The sequence below is a fragment of the Hemiscyllium ocellatum genome, chromosome 6 (assembly GCF_020745735.1).
Source record: "Hemiscyllium ocellatum isolate sHemOce1 chromosome 6, sHemOce1.pat.X.cur, whole genome shotgun sequence".
Lineage (NCBI taxonomy): Eukaryota > Metazoa > Chordata > Chondrichthyes > Orectolobiformes > Hemiscylliidae > Hemiscyllium > Hemiscyllium ocellatum.
This window is the reverse complement of record NC_083406.1, coordinates 15,089,114-15,115,342: the sequence shown is the minus strand read 5'-3', so window position 1 is coordinate 15,115,342 and position 26,229 is coordinate 15,089,114. Positions and strand designations below refer to the sequence as shown.

General features: G+C 40.8%; 1 protein-coding gene across 1 annotated transcript in view; it reads left to right on the top strand.

The window, feature by feature from the left end:
* LOC132816363 (rho guanine nucleotide exchange factor 7-like) overlaps nt 1-26,229 on the top strand; it is a 136,371-nt gene that overhangs the window by 77,562 nt on the left and 32,580 nt on the right. The window contains exons 7-17 of the mRNA XM_060825825.1: nt 4,840-4,934; nt 5,705-5,800; nt 7,480-7,602; nt 9,264-9,402; nt 12,349-12,408; nt 13,005-13,148; nt 13,649-13,735; nt 19,665-19,743; nt 20,957-21,096; nt 23,084-23,308; nt 23,613-23,706. Coding sequence (XP_060681808.1) covers nt 4,840-4,934; nt 5,705-5,800; nt 7,480-7,602; nt 9,264-9,402; nt 12,349-12,408; nt 13,005-13,148; nt 13,649-13,735; nt 19,665-19,743; nt 20,957-21,096; nt 23,084-23,308; nt 23,613-23,706 — 1,282 coding nt within the window. The remainder of the gene's footprint in view (nt 1-4,839; nt 4,935-5,704; nt 5,801-7,479; nt 7,603-9,263; nt 9,403-12,348; nt 12,409-13,004; nt 13,149-13,648; nt 13,736-19,664; nt 19,744-20,956; nt 21,097-23,083; nt 23,309-23,612; nt 23,707-26,229) is intronic.

The following is a 26,229-nucleotide window of genomic DNA, read 5'->3' as shown; positions in this document are numbered from 1 at the left end:
ATTGAAGCTAAGATTCACCGTGATCATGCTGAATGAAGAAACAGGCTCGACAGGCATCTGGTCCATATTGGTTACAGTGAGCCACTCATTTGTTGTTTACTAATGGGAAAAATATTTTTAAAATTCATCAGTTTTATAATATCTTTATCAGCAAAAGCGCAGTAGGGTGGGAACTTTTTCTTTAGAAAATTGAAGTCACGAGGGGTGATCTGATTTGAGATTAAGAAAGGGTGTTAATCTGGTAAAAATAAAAATTTCCACTAGTAGGTGAAACCAAATCCAGGCACTAAATATAAAATAGTCACTATGAATCCAGTATAAGATTTGAAAGAAACTTATTTATCCAGGGAATGCAAAACTTACTATGACAGGGAATGGTTAAGTCAAGCAATATTGATGGAATATTACAATTAATATTGGAGAATTTGGTTAAATGCATTAGGGAGAAATGGATAGAATGATAACAACAAGAGTTGAAGTAGGGTAGGAGGAGGCATATGTGGTGCATAAAGTAGCATAGACTGAACAGCTAAATAGCCTGTTTGTGAACTCTAAGTGGAACCTCAGTCACTGGGTTAACATGGACAGTAACTGAATATATGCTGACACCTTTTTTGGGGAGATATGAAGGGAGTGATTGGACTAATAGCATTAAAACTCAAAATTCATCTCCAATTTAATCCTTTATAAAGGTTACTTGAGCTAATTCAGTATTTTTATTTAGTATGTCACCAACGTATCATGGTCCAGATTGTCCACATTTGTCTATCTTTACATTTAGTAGGAGTTTCACAGTCTGACTGGGGTCCCTGAGCTGCACCACTTGTACCTTTTCAATGATGGGAGGGTTAGTCAATGTGATTTTTTTCCAGTCAGATAGTGCAGGATCAGCCCTACCAAACGTGCCTCACTTTGAATCTTGGCACTAATTTTTTTTCAGCTCCACAAATGAAGATATTTCAGTTGCTGAGATCAGGATTACAGTTTGTAATGGTAGACAAAATGAATAAAAAGCAGCCTGTCCCATGAATGCAGTCTTTCTTGAACTGCATTAGTTTGAAGTATTTGTGCCCAGGGAGACTTCACTTCTTGCATTTGAAGAGTTCACTATCTATTATTTCTTCAGTAATTCACGTCATTCTGAATGACTGGGCTAAAGTTATGGAACAGGACTGTAGCAATTGTAAAGTGAACACTCCAGCTGTGATTCATTGTCTTATACAGCAGCTTTCATTGTTTTGTGTTGAATTTGGATGGATGGGTTTATCACATAGAGTAAAATTAAGATTCACACTCTGCCTGCATGAAGTGCTGCAGAGTTCCTGGATATGAGGCAATGCAATGAGACAAACATTTATCCCTCAAACAACAACTTTTAAAACAGATTATCTGTTCAGTTTTGCAATTTTTTTGTGGGGTTCTGCTGTGTGCAAATTAGCTGCTGCATTTACATTACCGTAGTAGCTACTCTCCATATGTTCCTCATTGGCTGTAAGGTTCTTTGCAATGTTCTGGGGTTGCAAAAAGTGCTATAGAAATGCATTTTGAGTTTTGGATTTCAGCATGTTCTCACAATGGCTCCTTTGGTTGAGACAGGATCTAACAGTCAAGTATGCCTGGCCTGGTCTGTGCCCCATTGTCTTTGTGCCTTCAGCTGCAGGGTTCAATGTTTGAGGCAATGCAGCTTATCTAGCTGAATGAGAAGATGTGCCTTGACTTGCAGGGTGCTGTAAACATTGAGGGCTTGGCAGGACTGAGACCCACTCCCTTTAGTCATTGAGTGTTAATGGTTCATCCCATTGTTGCGCTTGTGAATGCTTTTATTTAAGGTTAAAAAGGAGCATATTTCGACAATTAATTTTCTGAGTGTGATATGGAACACGTAGGACAGTTTATGTAGAATGAGAGGGGTGAGACTGTGGAAGTCAATACACTCTCTTCCCAAAATGTCCTGATTACAGTCTGCCAGACTGGCTTGGAATCTGTTCTACTAGCAGTGATAGTAAAGGATGGTTGGTTGAGGCTGGAGATTGGCAACAAAGATTCCTTTCAGACAGAAAATTGGAATTGGAATTACTTTGGAGAAAAATGGCTGAACCCAAGTGTGAAATGTCATATGGCTCCCCAGCCATATTTTTTGAAGCAAAACAAGTTGTATTCTCCGTATTAATGGTTCAACAATTGGAAACTTTAGAAGGTTTGGAAATTCTGCTGAAGTTTATGCATGAAAAACATTAGAAAGCAAGCTGGATTTTCTTTTCAAGAATATTCAATGAAATTTAACAGTTTGTACACAAGATTGGAAAAGTTTACCTATAAGTTCCTAATTCAATATTTTTAAATTGTTGAATTGAGCTAAGGATTAATTTACACTATTAACTGGCATTAAAACACATGTTTGGAACAGTTGTCAGAAATATTCAAAAAGATTTCAGGGAGAAAATAGTTTCCAGAAAAGAAAGAAAAACTTCCTGTTCGAAAACATAGCAATTAGATCTAGAAAATTTACAATATTATATTGTAACAAAAAGTAAGTGCAGGGATCACTGCACAGGGAGAGAGGGTGGTGAAGAAGGTATAGGGAATGCTTGCATTCTTTAGCTGGAACATAGAATATCGCAGCTTGGAAGCTTTGTTACAACTTCATCAGACATTGCTTAGGCCGCAGATGAAATACTGTGTGAAGTTCTAGTCATTCCCTATTGGAAGCATGTGATGACATTGGAAAGAATGCAAAGGAAATTCACCAGGATGTTGCCTGGGATGAAAAATGTCAATCATGAGGAGAGACTAGATAGGCTGCATTGTTTTCCTTGGTCAGAGGTCACACAACACCAGGTTATAGGCCAACAGGTTTATTTGAAATCGTAAGCTTTCGGAGTGGTGGTGTCATGCGACCTCTGACTTTGTCCACCCCAGCCCAATACTGGCACCTCTACATCGTGTTTTTCTTGGAGTAGAGGAGGCTGAGAGGGGATCTGATTGAGGTATGCAAAATAATGAGAGGCATAGACAGACATGTCTAAGATCAGAGGACATAAATTTAAGATGAGAAGTAAGTGTTTTAGCGGAGATCTGAGCAAAATCCTCTTCACTCACCCAGAGGGTGGTAGATATAAGGAATGTTCTGTCTGAGAGGATGTTTGAGGCAAGTACTTTCACAATATTTAAGAAGCACCTGGATAAGTATTTAAAATGCCAGGGCATGGACTATTGATCAAGGGATTAGTGTAGTTTGATGTTTGTTGGTTAACATAGACTGAAGTACCTCTTTCTATGCTGTATGACTCTGTGACTCCAAGTCATTGTGCATGATATAATGGAGAAATGGATCAGGACTGGACTGCACACACTTGCTAAATTCCTAACTGACAATGGGGGTGTGCAGTTGGCTTGAGGTGAAACTTGCTAATGGTGAATCAGAAGCTGAACACTATGGTGATGAACACAGTAGAGCAACAGTCTCTCTAAGTAGTTAACTTTGTGGAAGAAATCATATAATAATAGATAGAAAGTTCCATAAATGGACCGAATTGCCATCTTCTGCATCTCAGCTATTCTGATTCTGTCATAAAATCTTGGTGGACCATTGAAGTTGTTAACTAACATCTGTTCTGTGTAGGCAGACCCTGCAAATAATTCACTGCAAATGCATGAGAGCTGCAGACTATGTCAATTAGTTTAGGAAAATCCAAAAATTTTTATAGGTAATGAATGGTCACCCCTGGCTTGGGAAGGCACCACAGTTAGCTCAATTTCTTTCTGAGCACCTGAGGCTGATGTTTCAGCGAGAGCTCGGTGAGCCTTATATTGTCGTATGAGGGCATTGGAAATAAATTTTAACTCAGAGACTTGGTACATTACAAATGAGAAATGCCAGATAAAGTCAAGGTAGTGATGGAAAGGCAGCCATTTGCAACATGGCAAGTGAATAGTTAGACTGCATAACTTGACGTTAATTGACACTTCATATACATATAAAGAATCTGAACAAGTAGTAGAAAATAATGAGGCACCATGCACACCTCATACCTACACTACAAGGAGCAGGTTACAGCAGACAAAAGACTGACTAAATATGGACACACTGATACTGAGAATGGAATAAGACAATTTGTCCCAAAGGAGAGCTTTCAAACATTGGCATTAGAGTCACATATACACCAGAAGGAGCCAGTGAATGGGGGAATGTTGCCATAACAGGGACAACAGAGAAAAATGTACAGGATGAGGATCAGAAACTAAGATCAATGGATTGGCAAAATTAATTAAACATGTTGAGAGCAGAATATGCAGTATCAATTCTGGAACTAACTGTGGTCCTAGGAAAAGATCACAGACTGGTGAAAGGAACTTGGATCATAGGAGTGGGGGTGATATTATAGAAGTTGTCCAGAGGGAGATAGGAGGCAATGTGGAAGTTATAATATAACAAAAATCAAGTACCACAGAGTAGGTCAGAGAATTGGAACTCCCTAATGATCAAGAAGTTTTACTGGCTACTAACAAATTGAAAGATAAATTGATAAGGAATGCCAAAGAGAAAGAGTTGGGAACCTGGAATGAGTTTGAGTTGCCATCTCACCATTGTGGTACAGTGACTGAGTCACTCTGACCCATCAATCCTGATTTTCCTGGCCCCAAACATGGAACTGATCTGCTGGGCCCATCCCATCGGACTCTCTAATTGAGAGTGCATCAGTGTGAGCTGTGGAAAGGCAACAGTTCCTCTTCACCATTCTGCCCTCCTTTATTCTCAGTATTTCATCATGGCAACATTTTTTTTACTGCTTCTCAGTTTTTATTGCGTTTGTGTCCTGAAACTTTATTTTTCTGCAGGTGCTGCAGAATATTCTCGAAATAGAATGCGATTATGCAGAGGAGCTAACGATACTTCTGTCAACCTTCTTGCGACCTCTGCAAGCCAGTGATAAGTGAGACCAATTTCTGTGACTTTGTTTTCAATGTTTTTTAATGCTAAATTTAAGCACATTGTTTTCTGTAAGATGCTCACTTGTATCATAACTATGTTTGTTTAGCATTTGTTACAGACAGTGTATCTGGGGCTTGGAAGTCTACAGGGGACAGAGTGTAGGCACAGGGTGTTGGCTGAGTAGAACTTGGTGCAACTTAGGATATGGACTGTAGAGTTTTGGATGAATGAAAATTTAAATGTAAGGTTTGAAGCCAGCCAGAAGAGATGAGTATAGAGGTAACAAAAGCATAGTTTCAACAGAGTAGCTAAAGTAGATTTGGAGAAGGATGATATTAAGAAGGTGGAGTAGACTGTCTTTGTGGAAAAGGTACATCTTTGTGATAAGGAATGGAGACGATGTCTTCAGTTTTCCCAGTGCTAGAAAAGTTGCGGTTCATCTGAGATTCATGTCTGACAAGCAAGGTAAAGCGAGAGAGTTAGAGCAAAAACCCAGTAGGTTCACAAATATCCTTCAGCAATAGAATCTTGAGTCACTTACCCAGTCCAGGCCTATATGTGACTCCAGTACCATACCTGTGTTGTTCAGTCTGAAGATGTGTAGCGAGTTGTTTAACCGCTACAAACCAGTACTCAGGCTAGTTGAGGAAAGGTATTAAATGGATACCTTGTCAGTGGCACCCACATTATGAGAACAAATTGAACAAAATACAGGCAGGTGATAATGTGTCGGATATGCTGATTTAAAATCATTTTTTTGTCTGTTTGCAGGTTAAGTTCTACTGACATGGGATATTTAATGGGCAACCTGGAGGATATTTGCTCTTTCCAACAAAACCTTGTTCAGTCTTTAGAAGAATGCACCAAGTGAGTAATTCTGAAAGAACTATTGGAGGACTCTGATTGCTATTATTTCAATGTATATGAAATGCAGAAAATACAGTTTCAGCAAGCATTTGCTTTTCTACCTCAAACTTGCATTTCCATAGCCTCACTCATGACCTCTAGATATCCAAAATGCTTCACAATGAATGAAGTCCTTTTGAAATGTAATCACTGTTGCAGTCTGTTAAAACTGACACTGAGTGTAGCAAGTTTCCATAACCAGGAATGAAATTAACAGACAAATACTTTGATCTTGTAAGCAAAAAAGGCAAAGAACTGCAGATGCTGGAAACCTGAAACAAAAAGAGAAATAGCTGGAGAAACTCAGCAGGTTTGGCAGCATCCGTGGTGAGAAAATAGAGTTAATGTTTCAGTCCAATGAGCCTTCCTCAGAACGGACCCAGTTCTGAAGAAGGGTCAATGGATCTGAAACATGTACTCTGTTTTCACACCACAGAAGTTGTCAGACCTGTGGAGCTTCTCCTCCTATACATGTTTCTACTTTGCTCTTACACCGTTGTTTGAGGGATAAATATTGGCCAGGATAAAATGGAGAATCCCATTATTTCTCCATGGAAAGTGCCATGACATCATTTATGTTAACCTGAGAGCAAAGAAGTGGCCTCCTTTTTGATGGGACACTAAACAGTAGCTGTTATGAAAATTCAGCATTGTCTCAGCACCTACCCTCCAACAGTGAGTGCTCCCTAAGTACTGACCTTCTACTGATTCAATTCTGACCCTCCAATTGTGCATCATTGCCTCAGTTGTCACTCTGACACAAAAACACTCTCATTGATGAGCCTCTGACACTGTGACACTCCGTCAGTACTGACCCTCATTGCAGCATTCCCTCAGATAATGCAACACTCCCTCAGTACTGCCCCTCTGACAATACAGTACTCCCTCGGTCCTGTTCCTCTAACCATGTGGTATTATTATGGTTCTGAGCCTCAGACGGAGAGGCACTCTCTTGGTTCTGACCCTCTAACCAATTGACACTCTCTCCCATTATGCAGCACTCTTGGCCCTGATCCTTCCTCTTTTCTCTGGTTGAGGTGTTCAATGTTGACATTGAAGTTTCTTTCTGAATAAATAATTGTGTTAAGTGAGTAAGCAGAATGTAACTTGTGTGTGAGGTTGATATGTGTTTAATTTAGTTTCCTAGGGATGGTACTGAGGACAATCATTGTGACGTGATCACAGTTCAACATGTAGGTTAGCAGCTGCCTCCATTTTGCACATCATCTGAACTTGCAAATCTATTAACTTTACTTCACTATTGCTGGATCCAAATCTTGGAGTCCTCTCTCATAACACTATGGATGTTCTTCCACATGGACTGCACCATTATCATCACAGGCATAATAATAAATGCTGACACTGTCAGTAATGTCCATATTTAAAATTATTTTTATTTATTCATTTGTGGGGTGTGGTGCTGCTGGTTGGCCAGCATTTATTGCCAATCCCTAGTTGGTCTCAAAGTAATCAAAGTCTCTTTGATGTCGGAATGATGATTTCCTCAAATTGGTTTGAAATGGTGACCTGTTGTGACTCCTGCAAATTTCAAACAATTGCTTGATCATCAAAAGTTTATTGGAAATACTTGTAAAATAATTGTATGCTTGCCCCGTGTCTCTGTTTCTTTGTGTGCACAGGTTACCGGAGTCCCAGCAGAAGGTTGGAGGATGCTTTGGGAACTTAATGTCCCAAATGAAAAGCCTTTATCTCGCATACTGTGCCAATCACCCTTGGGCTGTGCATGTCCTCACGGAGTACAGGTATTTGACAAGTTCCAGTACCCAGGGTAATAGACACTGCATACAACAGAGGCACCAAAATGCATATAAGACTTGGCAACATTGGGGATAACTGTTCCAATTTCACACTCCAGTTATCCCAAGGTATAGCCGGTGTAATGCATATGCCCTGTTGTGCCATGCATGTTGCTTATGGGATGTGTGTGCCATTACCACTGTCATGAGCAGAATGTGCTGATGATCAAGCCCCCTTGACTCCAAGAGTTGCAACACTGGTATAAATGTTTTCATCCAATCACCAAAATTGCCAATAGTTTCCCTTTGTTACTGCTATCCAAAAACAAAGAAACTTTCACCAGATTACTTCAATTAATTTAAAATAATCTGGACATCGTAAAACAAAAGGCAATCCTAAAAACAAGTGTCAAAGATTGTTTGTCATATAGGCTACAATCCAGAATTGGAACTATATCCCCTTCAGATATACTCACACAACACAAGACAGCTGTAGAGACAAAAGATTTTATAGCGATGATATTTTATTGATGAATGGACCTCAAAACAAAGGATAACATTTGACGAATTATCACAGTCCATAGGATGTCTTGTTGATAAAATCAAATTGTTGATATTTGTGACCAGTGGACGATCTTAGAAACAAGTCTTCAGTTTGGATCGAAATCAAGTTAGATCCAAGTCTTTGGATAGAGGTCACAGCTTAGCTTCTCTGGCTTTACAAGATGGTCAAAGTACTGGGATGTAGAAATTTCTTTGAGTTCCCATCTACTTCACTGAAGAAAGGGAGGGAGACCTGCTGCCTTACTGCAGCTTTGGAGGTTTCTTTCCTTTTGATTCTCTCAGTTTGTGAGTCCAGAAAGAATTTCTAGGCAGTCATCAGCATTGAAGCTTCATAGTTTCTTCCAAAACCAGGCAATTATGCCCATCTTTTGTCACCCTAAACAATTTGTTTGGCTATTTGCTGGAGTCAGTATGACTTTCTATAATCTGCAAATAGATCACAGCCTATATTAAAGAGCTGAACAAATTTCCAAGAAATCACTCAGGGTTCCCTTCAAACCCTTTTAAATCTAGAAGATGTTCAAATAATTCAATATGTTTTCCTCATAATACATAAATATAGATATGTATTCCCAACTTAGCAGTATTTATTTGCAGGACCCTGACCAACAATGTCAGACTGGTGGATTGACCAAGACTGAAGTTGAGCACAGCACAAAAATTTTTGGCTTGACTAATGAATTTAAACCTCCCTCAAGGGTGGATTTTATGGCCCTAGTTCTCTGTTCAGTTCCTGTAGATTTTGAGTAATTGATACTGTAATTGATTTATCCTCTGTCTTCACTGAGCAAAAGCACTTCATGTCCCCATAGTTCTTTATGAAGATACTTCTTGTAATCTTTTTTAATGTGTATTGGCTGCTTCTCACATGGCCTCTTACTTTTGATTTCTCTACAAACAGAAGTTTTTTTTTGCCTTGCTTAATCCTTCTATTTTTCTAAATACGCTGAGCAAACAGGTCTCAATCCATAACACACACTTTAGCCTCTATAAATCTCCCTTTTTGATAGAACACAACACTAAGTCAAACAGTTTACAGTTTCCATGTAATGGATCCAGTATTGTTCTTTTTTCGTCTCTTGACTATGTTTATGTTTCTTCAGTGAGGAGTTGGGAGAATTTATGGAAATGAAAGGAGCAACCAGCCCAGGGATTCTTATGCTAACTACCAGCCTCAGCAAACCATTTATGAGGCTGGACAAATACCCAACATTGCTTAAAGAGCTGGAGCGCCACATGGAGGTAAAGAATTTCCACCTGCTAGTAATGGATAGTTGAGAAAAAGTTCCCAGTTAGTTTAAATTCTGCTGGTTTTTATATTTTCCCAATCCTTTCAAATAATTGATATGAGTATGTAGGTAATATGACTCATCATTGACTGGTCAAACACCTCATAACAGATGATATTTTTACCAGCAGTCCATAAAGACTGACCAGTTCATTGCGGGTTGTTACTTGTGGAAGTATAATTGAAAGTATAAAGAGATGTAAAGTAGAGGATGGGAGCAGAAAAGTAATTTCATGAGTTTTTTTTAATCATATGAGTTATCTCTGTTGATGGAGAATATATAGGGATAAGTGTTGTAATTTAGTGATCACACAAAGCTTTGTGTAACAAGGTGCTATGTCCTGAATTCAGGTACAGAATTTGACCAACATTGTCTGGCTCACCTCAATACTCCATTAGTTGTATTTTCAGTCAACCTGCTCAGACATGCTATACCACAACCTGCACGCAAGTGAGACTTGAACCCGGCCTTCTGGCACCACTGTGCCTCATGACTCAAATATAATTGGTTGATGATTCTTGTAGTTCATTGATAAATTTATTACTTAATTGACAATCTACTTAATTAGCGATCATACATCATTGTCAAATTTATTACTATGTTAACAATTCTCTTGGTTACCAATTAATTTACTGGTCATTCGAATAGACACTCGAGCAGTCTATCGGATCATTGACCAATCTGTTGATAGAATGGGTAAATGACTTTAATCATAAATGTGGAATTGCTTGAGATGTTTATTGGACAGTGCAAAGATGTTTTTGCTTTCAGCTTCCGTTTCTATCACTCATTAATTTAGTTATTTCATTGGCTTCAATAACAACAAAGCTCCTGGTATCTGGCAAGTGTTGTCATAGGAACAGGTTGAAATGTGGCGGATGTATTTGGGTATGAAGGAGGCTTCTGTTTTAACATCCTGGGGCAGTGAACACATTTGATACATATATTTCGCATTCTTTATGTTCAATGCAATTTGCCCATTGTATCAGATCTGGTGCTAATGTCAATTGGAAATGATTACTATAATCACATCTCGCTGTTCTTTTCTGTATCCTGACATATAATCTTGCTTCTCAAATACTTATCCAACATCACCATATCTTTTTGGTTTCATAGAATCCCTACTGTGTGGAACCAGGCATTTAGCCCATCATATCCATACTGACCCTTCAAACAGCATCCCGCCCAGACTCTTGCCCTACTCTATACCTGTAACCCTGCATTTCCCATGCATTAGCCTGCGCATCCCTAGACAGTATAGGCAACTTACTGTGGCCAAGCCACTTAACCTGCACATCTTTGGAATGTGGGAGGAAACCGGAAGACCAGAATAAACCCATACTGACACTGGGAGACTGTGTTGGCTCCACATAGACAGTCGCCCAAGGCTGGAATTGAACCTGGGTCCCTAGCGTTGTGAGGCAGCAGTGCAAACCAGAGAGCCACCGTGCCATCCCCATCTATATGATACAAAAATTACTTTCATTTTGGTGATGTTGATGATGTCAAATGTTTGGGGAAGAATTAAAACAACTTTTCAATGAAATGGAACCTTCTTGCCGAATATTTTCTATTGTTCTGCAACATGTCAGTATAAACTGCCCTTCTTCCCACTAGTTGAAAATGCGTTGCTGGTTAAAGCACAGCAGGTCAGGCAGCATCCAAGGAATAGGAAATTCAACGTTTCGGGCATAAGCCCTTCTTCCCACTAGTTGAGTTGTGAAATGCTTATTTTGTTGTGGAGAGATCAGCAAAATGAAACTGTCAGATAGATAGTCATGGGACAGATTAGTCTCACCTTTCAGTTCTGTTCGATATTTTTCTGGCAATGGTACTGAAGATGTGTGCTGCAGAACTTGCTGCAGCCCTAGCCAAGCTGTTCCAGAACAGCTGCAATACCACTCTGTTGTTTTGAACCATAACCAGCACAAAGGAATGTGATTAGAGGCCAGTCATCTCTGCTCCAGATCATCGCTGCAGGAGTTCCTTCATAAGGTCAGAAGTAGGATGTTCGTTAATGATTGCACAACGTTCAGAACCATTTATGATTCCTCAGACACCAAAGCAGTTCATGTGCAAATGCAGCCAGACCTGAATAATATCCACACTTGGGCTGATAGGAGGCAAGTAACATTCGCCCCACACAGGGACCACCTTCAACAGGAGTGAATCTAACCATTGCTCCTTGACTGTTCAATGGCATTATCAGCATGAATCTGACACTATCAATATCCTGAGGTTGGTTATTGAACAGAAACTGAAACAGATTAGCCATATAAATACAGTGGCTTTCAGAAGCTGAGAATCCTTTCCTCCTGACTCTCCAAAGTCTATCTACCATCTACAAGACACAAGTTAGGAGTGTGAAGGAATGCACCTTTCTTGCCTCAATGAATGCAGATCCAACAACTTTGAAGAAGCTTGAGATTATCCAGAACAAAGCAGCCCAGTTGACATCCACAAACAAACATTCACTCATTCCATCACTGATGCACTGTAGTAGCAGTGTGTATAATTGCAAGATGCACTGAACAACTCACCAGGGCTCCTTAAATAACACCTTCCAAAATTATGACCACTTGCATCCAGAGAGACTAGGACAGCAGATAGATAGGAACACTACCACCTGCAAGATCCCCTCCAAGCCACACTATCCTGTCTGGGAAATGCATTTTTGTTCCTTGAGTGTCATTGGGTCATGATTCTGGAGGTCTCTTCCTGATGACATTGTGGATCTACCTACAGCAAATGGACTGATGCAGTTCTCCACCACCTTCTCAAGAGCATCCATCGATGAGCAATAAAAGCAGGTCTTACCGGTGATTTTTGCATCCCATGAATGGGTTTTTCAATTTCTAGATGACTCATGTGTCCACTTGTGTTGTTTTTTTACCTTTAGGAATATCACCCAGACTGGCCTGACATTCAGAGATCCATGAATGCTTTCAAAAATCTCTCAGTAAGTTAATGTAAATTCTTGCTTTTTCATTCAGATGGAATTATGTAGAGGGATTCCATAACTGTCTATGGTGATGTCATCAATTCAATGGCTGTACTTTTAGAATATGTCTGCCTCAAACCTACACAGATTGCTTTGTGCGCCAATGTGAAACGCTGCAATTTGTTCCTGTTTTTGAAGTGAATTGAGAGATCTCTAAACTTCCGCAGTTGACAACAGAAATCCCCAGCTGCTCAATATTGTTTGTGCTGAATTATTAAAATTAATGAAGCCTGAACCAATCAGTTAAATGCAGCCTTTCACATCTTGTGTTGACAGTTACTAAGATAAACTACAATCTTTAACACTCCTGGCAGAAACCAATGCTTGCTGAGAAACTGGGAGTGCATCCAAGCTTCTATTGCGACAAATCCATTAGTACCGGTGAAAGGATGGCCCTGGGCTCCTCACAGCAGACCTAGGGTCATTGTGCAGACTGGTTTTTGGAATCATTCTATAATTTCCAGTAGCAAATTGTAAACCAGGTAGAATTTTCTTTTCAAATTTTTCGAATGTGCTCAGCACACAGTTACATGCTGATTATTTTCTTTTTGTAGTCGCAATGTCAGGAAGTGCGGAAGAAGAAGGAGCTGGAACTACAGATCTTGACGGAAACAGTCCATGGTTGGGAAGGTGAAGATATTAAGTCTCTGGGGAATGTTATCTACATGTCACAGGTCACAGTGCAGTGTGGAAATGAGGTAATTTTCCCTCTGTTCTGTCCAGTACTTTCAAGCATGCAGATCTTTGAAATTTCTTTACATTATTTGAATGATATTTACAGGACCAGTCTCCTGTAGTCAACTAAACTGAGCCAAGCCAAGGATTGGTCCTGACTTTGATTACCCCTCGCTATTGGATCCTGGCCTTCTCCTCCAAGCTGTACCATCCTGCCCATCTTGTATAGGGTCCATAAATCCCTTAGCAGCTACTGCCAATACTCCACCAGTACATCTTGCCATTCTCCAGATTCATCCCCTTGGCTCTGGCTGGAACTTGTCAGAAACCTTCAGAACAGATGTTCATTGCCTCTGTTCTTCAGGGATTTCAGCCAGTGTTAGGGTGTTTGATTAGGAGGCCCTGTGTGTAAGTTAGCCCTGTAGCAATGCTTCACCCTATAAGTCCCAGTTTTATATTCTGCAGTTGCAGTCAATAACCTGTTGGAGTATATTTATTTTCAAATGATATTTTTCCTTTTTAGGAGAAGTGTGAGAGGTATTTCCTTTTGTTCCCTCATGTCCTGCTCATGCTCTCTGCCAGTCCCAGGATGAGTGCTTTTATTTATCAGGTGAGAAAGAAACTTATTCATTTCTTGAGAGTCATACATTAGAAATTGCAACGACGTCAGTGTTCAAATATTTCATACGATTGTATGGAATTATTTTCTAGGGATTCAAGTGGAAGCGATATCGCATAACAACATTACCACCTTGCTTTTATCTTCACTGCTCTGTGCAAATAGAGATTTCATGTCATAATAAACAATAACCCATCTGGAAGCTACTAACAACCTGTTCAAACACCATTTCTATCTCTGAAGAAATGGCTAGATTTGTATCTTGATATCTGGCTCTCCAATTTATCATTCTAACGTGAGAAGTGAGTGTCTGACTTAGTTGAAGTTTTAACATCTTTAGGCAGAAAGTAGTGAGAATGTGGAGCTTACTACAGAGAGTGATTGAGATGAATAGGATAGTTACAGGTAAGTGGAGGCTGGCTGTACGGGAAGATGAATTAAATAGAAGGATATGTTGATAGAATGCGATGGAGTTGGGGGGGAGAGGAGCCTCATGTGGACAAAAACAATGGCAGGAATCAGTTCATTTGAATGGTCTGTTTCAGTGCTGCTGTGGAAATAAAAGTTGGCAGTCCAATTCCTTTTATTTCAGCCTGTATTCCTGACTTTAAGGATCTCGCTGACCATTATGGATCTCTCTCTGTTCCTCTTTTCTCCTGAACTGGTATTATGGCTCATTCCTCAGTTTAGATCTTGCCGCTTGATGACTTTCCTTCCTGATTTCTCTCAAGGCTCTCGCGTAACCCCCCAGTTTATTGTCACTCTATGCCATGGCATCAATAATTAATTGGATGGTAATATCATGCTGAGGTCTGTGCCATTTATATAAATAGGTAACAAAGAAATCTAGGCACCAATCCCTTAGTAGCGATTGCCAGTATCCCACCAATCCAATTCACATATTGTTATCAACTCTCTGCTGTTGGTCCCTTAGCATTTAAATATTTGTTAGCAATGACACTTTATCAATTGCCTTATAAAATCTATTTGCCTGATTACACCTCAGGAAATGTTCCAAGGTACACTTTTTTTAATGTAGTTGTAGCTATTACAGATGAGTATTGAGGATCCCATCTTGAGACAATAAGACATAGGAGTGGAGGTAAGGCCATTCGGCCCATCGAGTCCACTTGGCCACAATGGCAGAGTAGTGATGCCACTGGACTAGTCATTCAAAGGCAAGACTGATGAGTTGAGAACAGTGGGTGGAATTTAAATTCAGTTACTAACTCTGAAGTGTAAATCTAGTTTCAGTAATAGTGGGCTTGGCAACTATTGTCAATTGTCCATAAAGTGTGGCGCTGGAAAAGGTACAGGAGGTCAGACAGCATCTGAGGAGCAAGAGAGTCGATGTTTCGGGCATGACCCTTCACCAGTCCTGAGAAAAAGATAAAGGAGAAAGTAGATTTAGAATACCTTGATTTCCAAAAGACATTTGATAAGGTATCAATTAAGATGTTAATAGACAAGATGGGGTCTCACTGGGTAAGTTGGGATGATATTTTAGCATGGAGAAGGATTGGTTGATTGTAAGGAAACTAAATGGGGAAGTGAAATGGATGTTTTCAAGTTGTCAGGCTGTGAATAGTGGAAAGTTATAAGGCTTCGGGACCCAGCAATTTACAATCTATGTTAATCTGCATGAAGTGAGTAACACATCTAAGGTTTCTAATAACTGAGTAGTAAGGTAAATTATGGGAGGACACAGAGGAAGTAACGATAAATAGACATGTTAAGTGAGTTGGCAATAAGATAGTAAATGGAATATAATGGGGGCATTGTGAATTTTTTCTCTTTTGTTCTAAGAATAGGGAAACAATACATTTTTTGAATGTTGGAAAGGCTTTGAATATTCATGTTCAAAGAGACTTATGGGTGTTTGTATGTGGAATGTAGAAGGCCAGTATCTAGATGCAGCAAGCAATTGGCAAGGCAATTCACATATTGGTATTTATTGCAAAAGGATTAGAGTATAGAAATGAAGAAGTTTTGCTACAATTGTGCAGGCTTTTAATGAGACCACACCTAAAGTAGTATATGTGGAATAACTTCACAGAGACCAGTAGCCCGTCACCCTTTATTTACAGGTGCATGGTACTTAACACTGGCCCGGCTTCCTCAGAGCCAGCACAGACAGTGAACAGGACCTCCAACATTCCTGTTTCTGTCTGTCAACTAGGACTCCTGATTGGACCCGCCCCAGTCAGGGAACTCAATCTATGAGGTGCACCTGGCTGACTTTATTACAATCATTACCATGCAGTGTGCAGTTTGGATCTCAAAATTTCTGAAATGATATGCTTGCATGGAGGTGCTTGGTGGAGATTCACTAAACTGATTACTGGGAGAGTAGTACCATGTTAAAGGTCAGAGGAACATTGAACCTATATTTTCTGGGGTTGAGAAGAATAAGTTGATCTCATTGTGAAAAACGAGATTCTGAAAGTGCTTGTTAAAAAATTGTTTCAGCTGACTGGGAATCTAACATATTTTAGCAGGTAGACAGGATAGTGAGGAAGGTGTTTGGTATGCTTTCCTTTGTTGGTCAGAGTACTGAGTACAGGAGTTGGGAGGGCATGTTGTGGCTGTACAGGACATTGGTTAGGCCACTGAAGGAATATTGCGTGCAATTCTGGTCTCCTTCCTATCAGGAAGATGCTGTGAGGAAGATGCTGTGAAACTTGAAAGGGTTCAGAAAAGATTTAAAAGCATGTTGCCGGGGTTGGAGGATTTGAGCTACAGGGAGAGGCTGAACAGGCTGGGGCTGTTTTCCCTGGACCGTCGGAGGCTGTGGTGTGACCTTATAGAGGTTTACAAAATTATGAAGGGCGTGGATAGGATAAATAGACACAGTCTTTTCGCTGGGGTCGAGGAGTCCAGAACTAGAGGGCATAGGTTTAGGGAGAGAGGGGAAAGATATGAAAGAGACCTAAGGGGCACCTTTTTCACACAGAGGGTGGTACGTGTATAGAATGAGCTGCCAGGGGAAGTGGTGGAGGTTGGTCAAATTGCAACATTTAAAAGGCATTTGGATGGGTATATGAATAGGAAGTGTTTGGAGGGATATGGGCCGAATGCTGGCAGGTGGGACTAGATTGGGTTGGGATATCTGGCCAGCATGGATGGGTTGGACCAAAGGGTCTGTTTCCATACTGTCCATCTCTATGACTCTATGCACGTTTAACAAAATAAAATAGGGCAATAAGCTTCATGGGGGGAATATAAAACAAATCAGACAAAAAGAGATATTAGAGAAAATTGATAAAAGCTTGATCAAAGAATTAGGTTTTAAGGAAAATGAGAATAAAAAGGTCGAGGTAGAGAGGTTTAGAGAAGGAATTCCAGAACTTAGGCCATAAGAAAAGAAAATAGGAGCAGGAGTAAACCACATATTCCCTTGAGCCTGCTCCATCATTCAATGATACAATGACTGATGGTGGCTACTGTTCAATTTTCCTGCTTACTCCTCACGTCACTTGATTCACTGACATGCCAAACATATATCTGCTCGAGCCTTCAAAGGAATCAATGATGGAACACTCACTATTCTCTGGGCACAGAATTTCATTGAATTCACAACACTTCAAGAGTGAAGTATTTCCTCAACATTTTACTTCTAAATAATTGGTCTCACCATAAAATATGTTAGGTTCCCAGTCAGCTGAAACAATTTTTTAACGAGCACTTTCAGAATCTCGTTTTTCACAATGAGATCAACTTATTCTTCTCAACCCCAGAAAATATAGGTTCAATGTTCCTCAGACCTTTAACATGGTACTACTCCATTTTCAAGGAGCTGCACTCCAAGGTATCTTTGTTTAGCAACACTCCCTCAGACCTTACGTTTAAGTGTATAAGTCATGCTAAGATTTGCTTTCCCAAAATGCAGCACCTTGCATTTATCCGAATTAAACTCCATCTGCCACTCCTCAGCCTATTGGCCCATCTGAGGTAACCTTTTTCACTGTCCACTACACCTCCAATTTTGGTATCATCTGCAAACTTACTAACTATGCCTCTTATACTCGTATCCAAATCATTTATATAAATGACAAAAAGTAGAGGGCCCAGTACCGATCCTTGTGGCACTGCACTGGTCACAGGCCTCCAGTCCAAAAAAGAAACCTCCACCACCACCCTCTGTCTTCTACCTTTCAGCCAATTCTGGATCCAAATGGCTAGTTCTCCCTGTATTCCATGAGATCTAACCTTGATAACCAGTCTCCCATGGGGAACATTGTCGATCGCCTTATTGAAGTCCACATAGATCGCATCTACTGCTCTGCCCTCATCAATCCTCTTTGTTACTTATTCAAAAAACTCAGTCAAGTTTGTGAGACATGATTTCTCATTCACAAAGCCATGTTGACTATCCCTAATCAGTCCTTGCCTTTCCAAATACATGTACATCCTGTCCCTCAGGATTCCCTCCAACAACTTGCCCACCGCCGACGTCAGGCTCACTGATCTATAGTTCCCTGGCTTGCCCTTCCCACCCTTCTTGACCAGTGGCACCACGTTAGCCAACCTCCAATCTTCCGGCACCTCACCTGTGACTATCGATGATACAAATATCTCAGCAAGGGGCCCAGCAATCACTTCTGTAGCTTCCCGCAGAGTTCTAGGGTACACCTGATCAGGTCCTGGGGATTTATCCTCCTTTATGCATTTCAAGACATCCACCACTTCCTCCTCTATAATTTGGACATTTTTCAAGGTGTCACCATCTATTTCCCTACATTCTATATCTTCCATATCCTTTTTCACGGTAAATACTGATGCAAAATACTCATTTCGTATCTCCTCCATTTCCTGCGGCTCCACACAAAGGCCACATTGCTGGTCTTTGAGGGGCCCTATTCTCTCCATAGTTACCCTTTTGTCCTTAATATATTTGTAAAAACCTTTTGGATTGTCCTTAATTCTATTTTCCAAAGCTATCTCATGTCCCCTTTTTGCCCTCCTGATTTCCCTCTTAATATACTTGTGCTGCCTTTATACTCTTCTGAGGATTCGCTTGATCTATCCTGTCTGTACCTGACATATGCTTCCTTCTTTTTCTTAACCAAACCCTCAATTTCTTTGGTCATCGAGCATTCCCTATACCTACCAGCCTTTCCTTTCACCCTAACTGGAATATACTTTCTGTGGATTGACGTTATCTCATTTTTGAAGGCTTCCCATTTTCCAGCCGTCCCTTTACCTGCGAACATTTGCCCCCAGTCAGCATTTGAAAGTTCTTGCCTAATACCGACAAAATTGGCCTTTCTCCAATTTAGAACTTCAACTTTTAGATCTGATCTATCCTTTTCCATCCCTATTTTAAATCTAATAGAATTATTCTCACTGACACCAAAGTGCTACCCCACTGACACGCCAGTCACCTGCCCTGTCTTATTTCCCAAGAGTAGGTCAAGTTTTGCACCTTCTCTAGTAAGTACATCCACATACTGAATCGGAACATTTTCCTGTACACACTTAAGAAATTTCCCACCCTCTAAACCCTTAACACTATGACAGTCCCAGTCTATGTTTTGAAAGTTAAAATCCCCTACCGTAACCACCCTATTATTCTTACAGATAGCTGAGATCTTCTTACAAGTTTGTTTCTCAATTTCCCTCTGACTATTATGGGGTCTATAATACAATCCCAATGAGGTGATCATGCTTTCTTATTTCTCAGTTCCACCCAAAAATCTTCCCTGGATGTATTTCAGGGAATATCCTCCCTCAGCACAACTGTAATGCTATCCCTTATCAAAAATGCCACTCCCCCTTCTTGCCTGTATAAATAAAATTTGTCATTACAAATTATCGATGATCATTATAGAATATAGATGTTACCACTGTAAATTACTCAAGACAATGCTGCTGTATATTTGCAATTTAAATGGTGATACCAATATTATATTGTTAATAGGGAAAGTTGCCATTAACAGGACTGATCGTCACCAGGCTGGATGATAGTGAGACTGACAAGAACACCTTTGAAATTACTGGTGAGTTATTAATTTAATTCAGAGTTTCTTTTTAAGTCTGGTCATCCAATCACAAATTGACAAACAGTGCAGGGAATCCACTGTAAAAGTTAAACTACCAATCTTAGCAGGCTGGCTGAATGATTCTTACACCAATCTCCTGAGACAATGCAGAGAGTTTCAAAGCACCTTACAGAAATGCAATGGGTTCATCAGCTGTTCCTTCCCTGTTTAGATTAGATTCTCTGCAGTGTGCAAACAGGCCCTTCGGCCCAACAAGTCCAAAAGAACAACCCACCCAGACCTATTCCCCTAACTAATGCACCTAGCACTACGGGCCAATTCACCTAACCTGCACATCTTTGGACTGTGGGAGGAAACCCACACAGACATGGGGGGAATGTGGAAACTCCACACAGACAGTCGCCCAAGGCTGGAATCGAACCTGGGACCCTGGTACTGTGAGGCAGCAGTGCTAACCACTGAGCCACCGTGCTGACCTGATTTTTAAATTGTCAGGTTTTTTTAAGTCTTAGTGAACATTGTTTGGCAAGGAAACAAATTAGACATGGCCATGGGATTGGACCAAGGACAATTCAGTAAGACTGTCTTCCGGATGTGGAGTTTGGGGTCTTGGGTCAGAGGTTAGGCCATCGTGCATGGAGAGATCAGTTCATTGAATTACCATTAGATACTGACCTTTACATACGAAAGATCAATGATCAGCCAGCTTATTAAGATGTATTTTATTTTAATACATTAATTATTGGGCATGCCTGCCAAGTCCATACCTAGTTGCCTTTAAGGAGATGGTGGTGAAATGTCTCCTGAACGGCTGGAGTCCATGTGGTGTTGCTGCATCCCCAGTGCTGTTTATTAAGAAGGGAATTGCAGGATTTTGATCCAATAATTTTGATGCTGGAAGCATGGTAATATGATTCCAAGTCAGGAATGGCTTGTGTCTTGGAGGGGAACCACATCCATGGTATTCCCATGCATCTTCTATCCTTGTCCTTCCCTATGCAATTTATAAGCTCCATGATTTGAGTGCCATCAGGCTGTCAGACACTAACCTGAGGATAGACAATTGATCCTCAAGTATAGAGCAGTCATGGTTGGATGTCAACCATGAAGATAACTTGCTGTGTAAAACATTGACTTTTTAACTGTATTGTAAGGAAACTACCACATCAGAACAGTTGACCAACCTGATCTTGTTCCACTCTCTCTGTAGGAAGTATGATTGAACGGATTTTGGTAACTTGTTCCAGTCATCAGGATTTGCAGGAATGGGTGGATCATCTTCAGAAACAAACAAAGACGCTCAGTGTGGGAATTCCTGTGGTCAGACAGCAGTCTGTTCCATGTCATACAGTAAGAGAAAGAGACAACCAAATGAAATGATCTGGGGATATTTAATAATGCTGACATAATTGATTCATGTCCATAACCTCCTTAAAACTATACTTGAATACACTATTGCAGCTGTCTGTGGTATGGTGGAGAGGGCTGAGCAGGAATAATCCAATATTGCACAATGGCTGGTGGGGGTCATGGGGTGGCAATTAATGGAGGTAATCATTGGATTGGTTCCTGTGTTGGGGATGGATTCATTATGCTGGTTTTATTTGGGGACAATGAATTGCACATACCACCCATAAACAAAGTTCATGGGAATCTGGAATGCTTTCTTGCTGTTGAGATTAGGTGGAGATGGCTCAGTGGTTAGCACTGCTGTCTCACAGTGCCAACGACCTGGTTCAAATCCAGCCTCGGGCGACTGTCTGGGTGGAGTTTGCACATTTTCCCTGTATCTGGTGCATTGGTTTCCTCCCACAGTTCAAAAATGTGTTGTTTAGGTGGTTTGGCAATGCTACATTTGCCAAACTGTCAGGGATGTGTCGGTTGGTTGGACTAGCTGTGGGAAATGCAGTGTTTTAAGGATAGGGTCAGAGGTAGGATACTGTCCAAAGTATCAGTGTGGACTCGATCGGTCAAATGGCTTATTTCCACACTATAGGGATGCTATGAGTGTTAATTGAAAGTGCTAGATTTTAGTTGGATATTAAAGATTATGAAGCAATGATAAGTATGTGGAAGTTAAAACAAAGATCATCAATGACCTCACTGACCGGCAAAATAGATTTGAAGAGCAGAATGGCCTCCTGATGTTTCGATATTCTCTCTAGTGGCCTGATCAATGTTCATATCTCAACAATTATGAATACAAACAGGTTGACTGATCAATTCTGTTCTTGTTATTTTGGGATCTGGCTGTACCTAATTTGGCTATGGTGTGTCGTACGTAACAACAGTGACAACATTTGAAAATGATTTGGAGATGCCAGTGTTGGACTGGGGTGTATAAAGTTAAAAATCACACAACACCAGGTTATAGTCAAACAGGTTTAACTGGAAGCACGCTAGCTTTCGGAGCGATGCTCCTTCATCAGGTGATTGTGTCACTATCACCTGATGAAGGAGCGTCGCTCCGAAAGCTAGTGTGCTTCCAGTTAAACCTGTTGGACTATAACCTGGTGTTGTGTGATTATGAACATTAGGAAAGCATTTCATTGGTTCTAAGTGACCAGAAGACAAAGAGCTCTAGGACACCCTCAGATTATGAAAGATGCCATAGAAATGTAGCCATTTCTCTTCTTGCTTTTACCACGATTGAAAAGTGTTTTTATCTTCTTGGTCAGAGCACCATCCCACAACTAGCCCTTTCCTTTGGTTGGGGCTCAGCCCTCTACCATTCACCCCACCAAAGAAATAGTCAAAGAGGTCTGGCTTTGGCCTGCACACTGCCATATCTCAATCAATGTTTCATCCTGTGTCTCCTTACCCTAGCTGGGTGGGTCCAAGAGCTTTACTTTGCCTTGCGAGGGTTTGTGGTTGGATCTTTTTATTATTTATTCCTGGGATGTGGGCATCACTGGCTGGGACAGCGATTATTGACCAAACATAGTTACCCTTGAGAAGGTGGTGATGAGCTGCATTTTTGAGTTGCTGCAGTCAATACGTATAGTTAGATACATTGCAGTTAATGAGGGCAGTTCCAGGATTTTGACTCAGCAGTGAAACTGAAGGAACGGCAATATATCTCCAAGTTAGGATGGTGCGTGACTTGGAGGGGAACTTGCAAGTGGTGGTGTTGCCTGTCTCTGCTGCCCTCGTCCTTCGAGGTGGAAGTAGTTGTAATGTGGTAAAGTGATGTCTAAGCAGCCTTGGTGAATTTGAGCAGAGGTACTTGAATGAACAATATTGGGAACGTGGGAGCAAAAAAAGAGCAAGTACTTTCATTGTTTGGAACTAAAGCGTTCAGTTCTGTAATAACTAGCTTTTTGTGCTCTTTCTACAGCTTCCACTACATCCTGCAACACCCCTCAATAAGCATTCTGATGGTTATCCAATATCTGTGACTCCTTCATATCATACCCTTCCACATCCTTCCTTACACGGGACATCACACAGCTCTCTGACCTGGGGACCCCTAGAACCACCCAAAATGCCAAAGCCTTGGAGTCTGAGCTGCCTCCGCCCAGCAGCCCCACTGAAACCGTCGGCTGCTCTGTGTTATAAGGAGGTTGGTCTTCACTTTTGCAAATTCCTGATGTAAGACTTGCCATAGATCTCTCACTGGCCAGCTTATAGGTTTTTGCAGTACTAGGTTATTGTAACTGACATTTGATAAAATCTTCCTAATGATAATGAGCTGTTCCTAACATTAATAGGTCAATGACAGCCCCAGATTTGAGCTGATCAGTCTTCGTTTCTAATAATGATCCCTCAATTTCATCTCTTTCCAGCGCATCTAGTTGCCCTTAAACTCAAGAACAATGCAGCATGCAATGTGCTATTATGACACTGTTTTCTGGCCTTTTATGCAGGATCTCAGCAAGAGTCCTAAAACCATGAAGAAACTCCTTCCCAAGCGGAAACCAGAAAGGAAAGCATCTGATGAGGAATTTGCATTGAGGAAAAGTATGTTTGGCATTCGGTTATTGTCTCATCTCTGTCTTTATTGAGATTCTTTGTTACTTTTCTATTTTCTAGCCAACCTACTGACATCAGTTTTTTTTTATTGCTCATAGCCAATTGTAGATGACCAGTTGGAAAGAGACTAGGAAGTTGTTAAGAAAGGAGAGTTACTCAAACTAATGAGAGTTGGATCAGATTGCACCAGTTGTAGGTTATGTTGCTCAAAGTGAACACAGCGTTTGTTCATGTGTAATTTGTATAAATATTAAACCTCTGTCATTTTATGGTTGGCAAGCTGTAACGAATGCTGTATCACAGGGATTACTGCAGAGGCCATAACTTTTTACAGTTTATATAAATTACTTGGTTGAAGGAATCAAAATATATTTGCTAAATTTGCTGATGACACAAAGATAAACAGGAAACTAAGTTGTGAAGTGGACTTAAGGAGGTTACAAAGGGATGTAGGTTGAGTGTGTTGACAAAGATGTGGCAAACGGAGCAGATACTTTTAATCAACCTGTTCTGATGTGTTATGACACCAGGAGGAAAATATGGAAGTGTCTGTTTTGGTAAGAAAAATGAAGCCCGCATCCCAGGAATCAGTAAAAAAGCAGCTTATTATTTAAGGGGAGAGAGTGTCCAAAGCTCTGAGATGCAGAGGGATCTGGATGTTCAAAACTGCCCCTCCCACTTCCCTGATGTGATGTCCATTCTTTGCCTCCCCCACAGCCTACTCAACTCCACCCACAAACTGGAGGGCGAACACCTCATCTTCTACCTCCAGGAGTCTACAATCACACAGCCTCAACATTGACTTCACCAGTTTCAAAATCTCCCCACTCCCCACCCCATCCCAGATTTAAACCTCAGACACTGCACCACCCTCTTGACCTGACCCACCTGTCCATCTTCCTTCTCATCTATCCGCTCTGCCCTTCCCATTTGCCTATCACAATCATCTCCCTCTCTGCATCCACCTATCACCATCCCACCTCCCTTTCCCTCAGCCTCACCCCTCCCTATTTATTTCTCAGCCCCTTTCCCCCTCCCCAGTCCTGACAAAGGATCTTGCCCAAAATGTCAACTTTCCTCAGATGCTGCTTGACCTTCTGTGCTTTTCCCAGCACCACACTTTATCGATTCTGTCTCTCCAGCATCTGCAGTCCTCACTATCTCCTAAGTACATAAATCACAAAAGGTTGGTATGAGATACAGCAAGTAATCAGGAAAGTTAATAGAATGTCAGTGTTTATTGTGAGGAGAATTTAGAACAAAAATGGGGAGATTATGCTCCAGTTATATGGGACACTGCCCTGACCCCATTTGGAGTGCTGTGTACAGTATTAATTGTCTTATTTACCAAATGATGTAAATCTGTAGCAAACAGTTCAACGAAAGATTCCCAGACTAATACCTGAAATGGACTGATTGTCTCATGAGGAAAGATTGGATAGATTAGACTTGGATCTGCCGAAGTCGAGATGTGATTTGATTGAAACATATAAGATCCAAAGGGGCCTATGTGGAATAGATGTTTACTCTTGTGAAAAAATCTAGAGGAGTAGTCAGCCATTTAGGGCAGAGGAGAAGAATTTTTTTTTCCTCACAGGCGTTTGTAAGTCCTTTGAAGCTTGTTCCTCAAAAAGCAATGGAAGCATAGTCTTTGAAATTTTTATTGTCAGAGGTGGATAGATTCGCAATAAGGAAATGGGTGAAAGAGTACAGGCAGGCATGTAGAGTAATCAGATCCGTCATGATCTTATTAATGACAGCACAGGCTGAAGGGGCTGACTGGCTAACTCCAGGATCAAATTCATATGTTAATTTCTTTCCTATTTCCTCTGATACCTTTCTGAGGTAATCTTGTCCTTGAGGTCCACATCCTTTGACATTGTTCCTTTGACCCACAATCTTTGACTCAAATTTAACACTCTTGACCATGAGTCTCAAGGTTGTAGTTCAAGTCTCACTCCAAGGCGATGGCCAAAAAACAAGGCTGACACTCTGCTGCAGTGCTGAGGGAGTGTGCCAGTAGAAAAAGATCAATAGGACAAATGAAATATATTTCAATTGAAAGAGCTTACTTCACTTCAATAATGCAGTGTTAAGGTGCAGGTCACAATGTTGCATGGAGTCAGAGAGATGTACAACATGAAAACAGACCCTTTGGTCCAATTCATCCATGCTGACCAGATATCCTAAATTATTTGGTCCATGTCTCTCCAAGAAACTGAGTCAAGAGCAGGCAAGCATAGCATTAGATTCCACTTGGGCATCCTTGCATGGTATAGTCTTGGAGGAAATGAAGCTCATAACCTCGATTTTGTTCTTGACCCTGGGCACCACTGGGGGAAGCAAAGGATATCTACCATTGATGTTCTTAGAGTTTGGTTAAAACAAGGATCTAATTTTCCAATTGGATACAAAATTGGCTTGACAGTGGGAGACAGGAGGTGGTGATGATGGAGGGTTGATTTTCAGACTGGAGACCTGTGACCAGTGGTGTTCTACAGGGATTGGTAT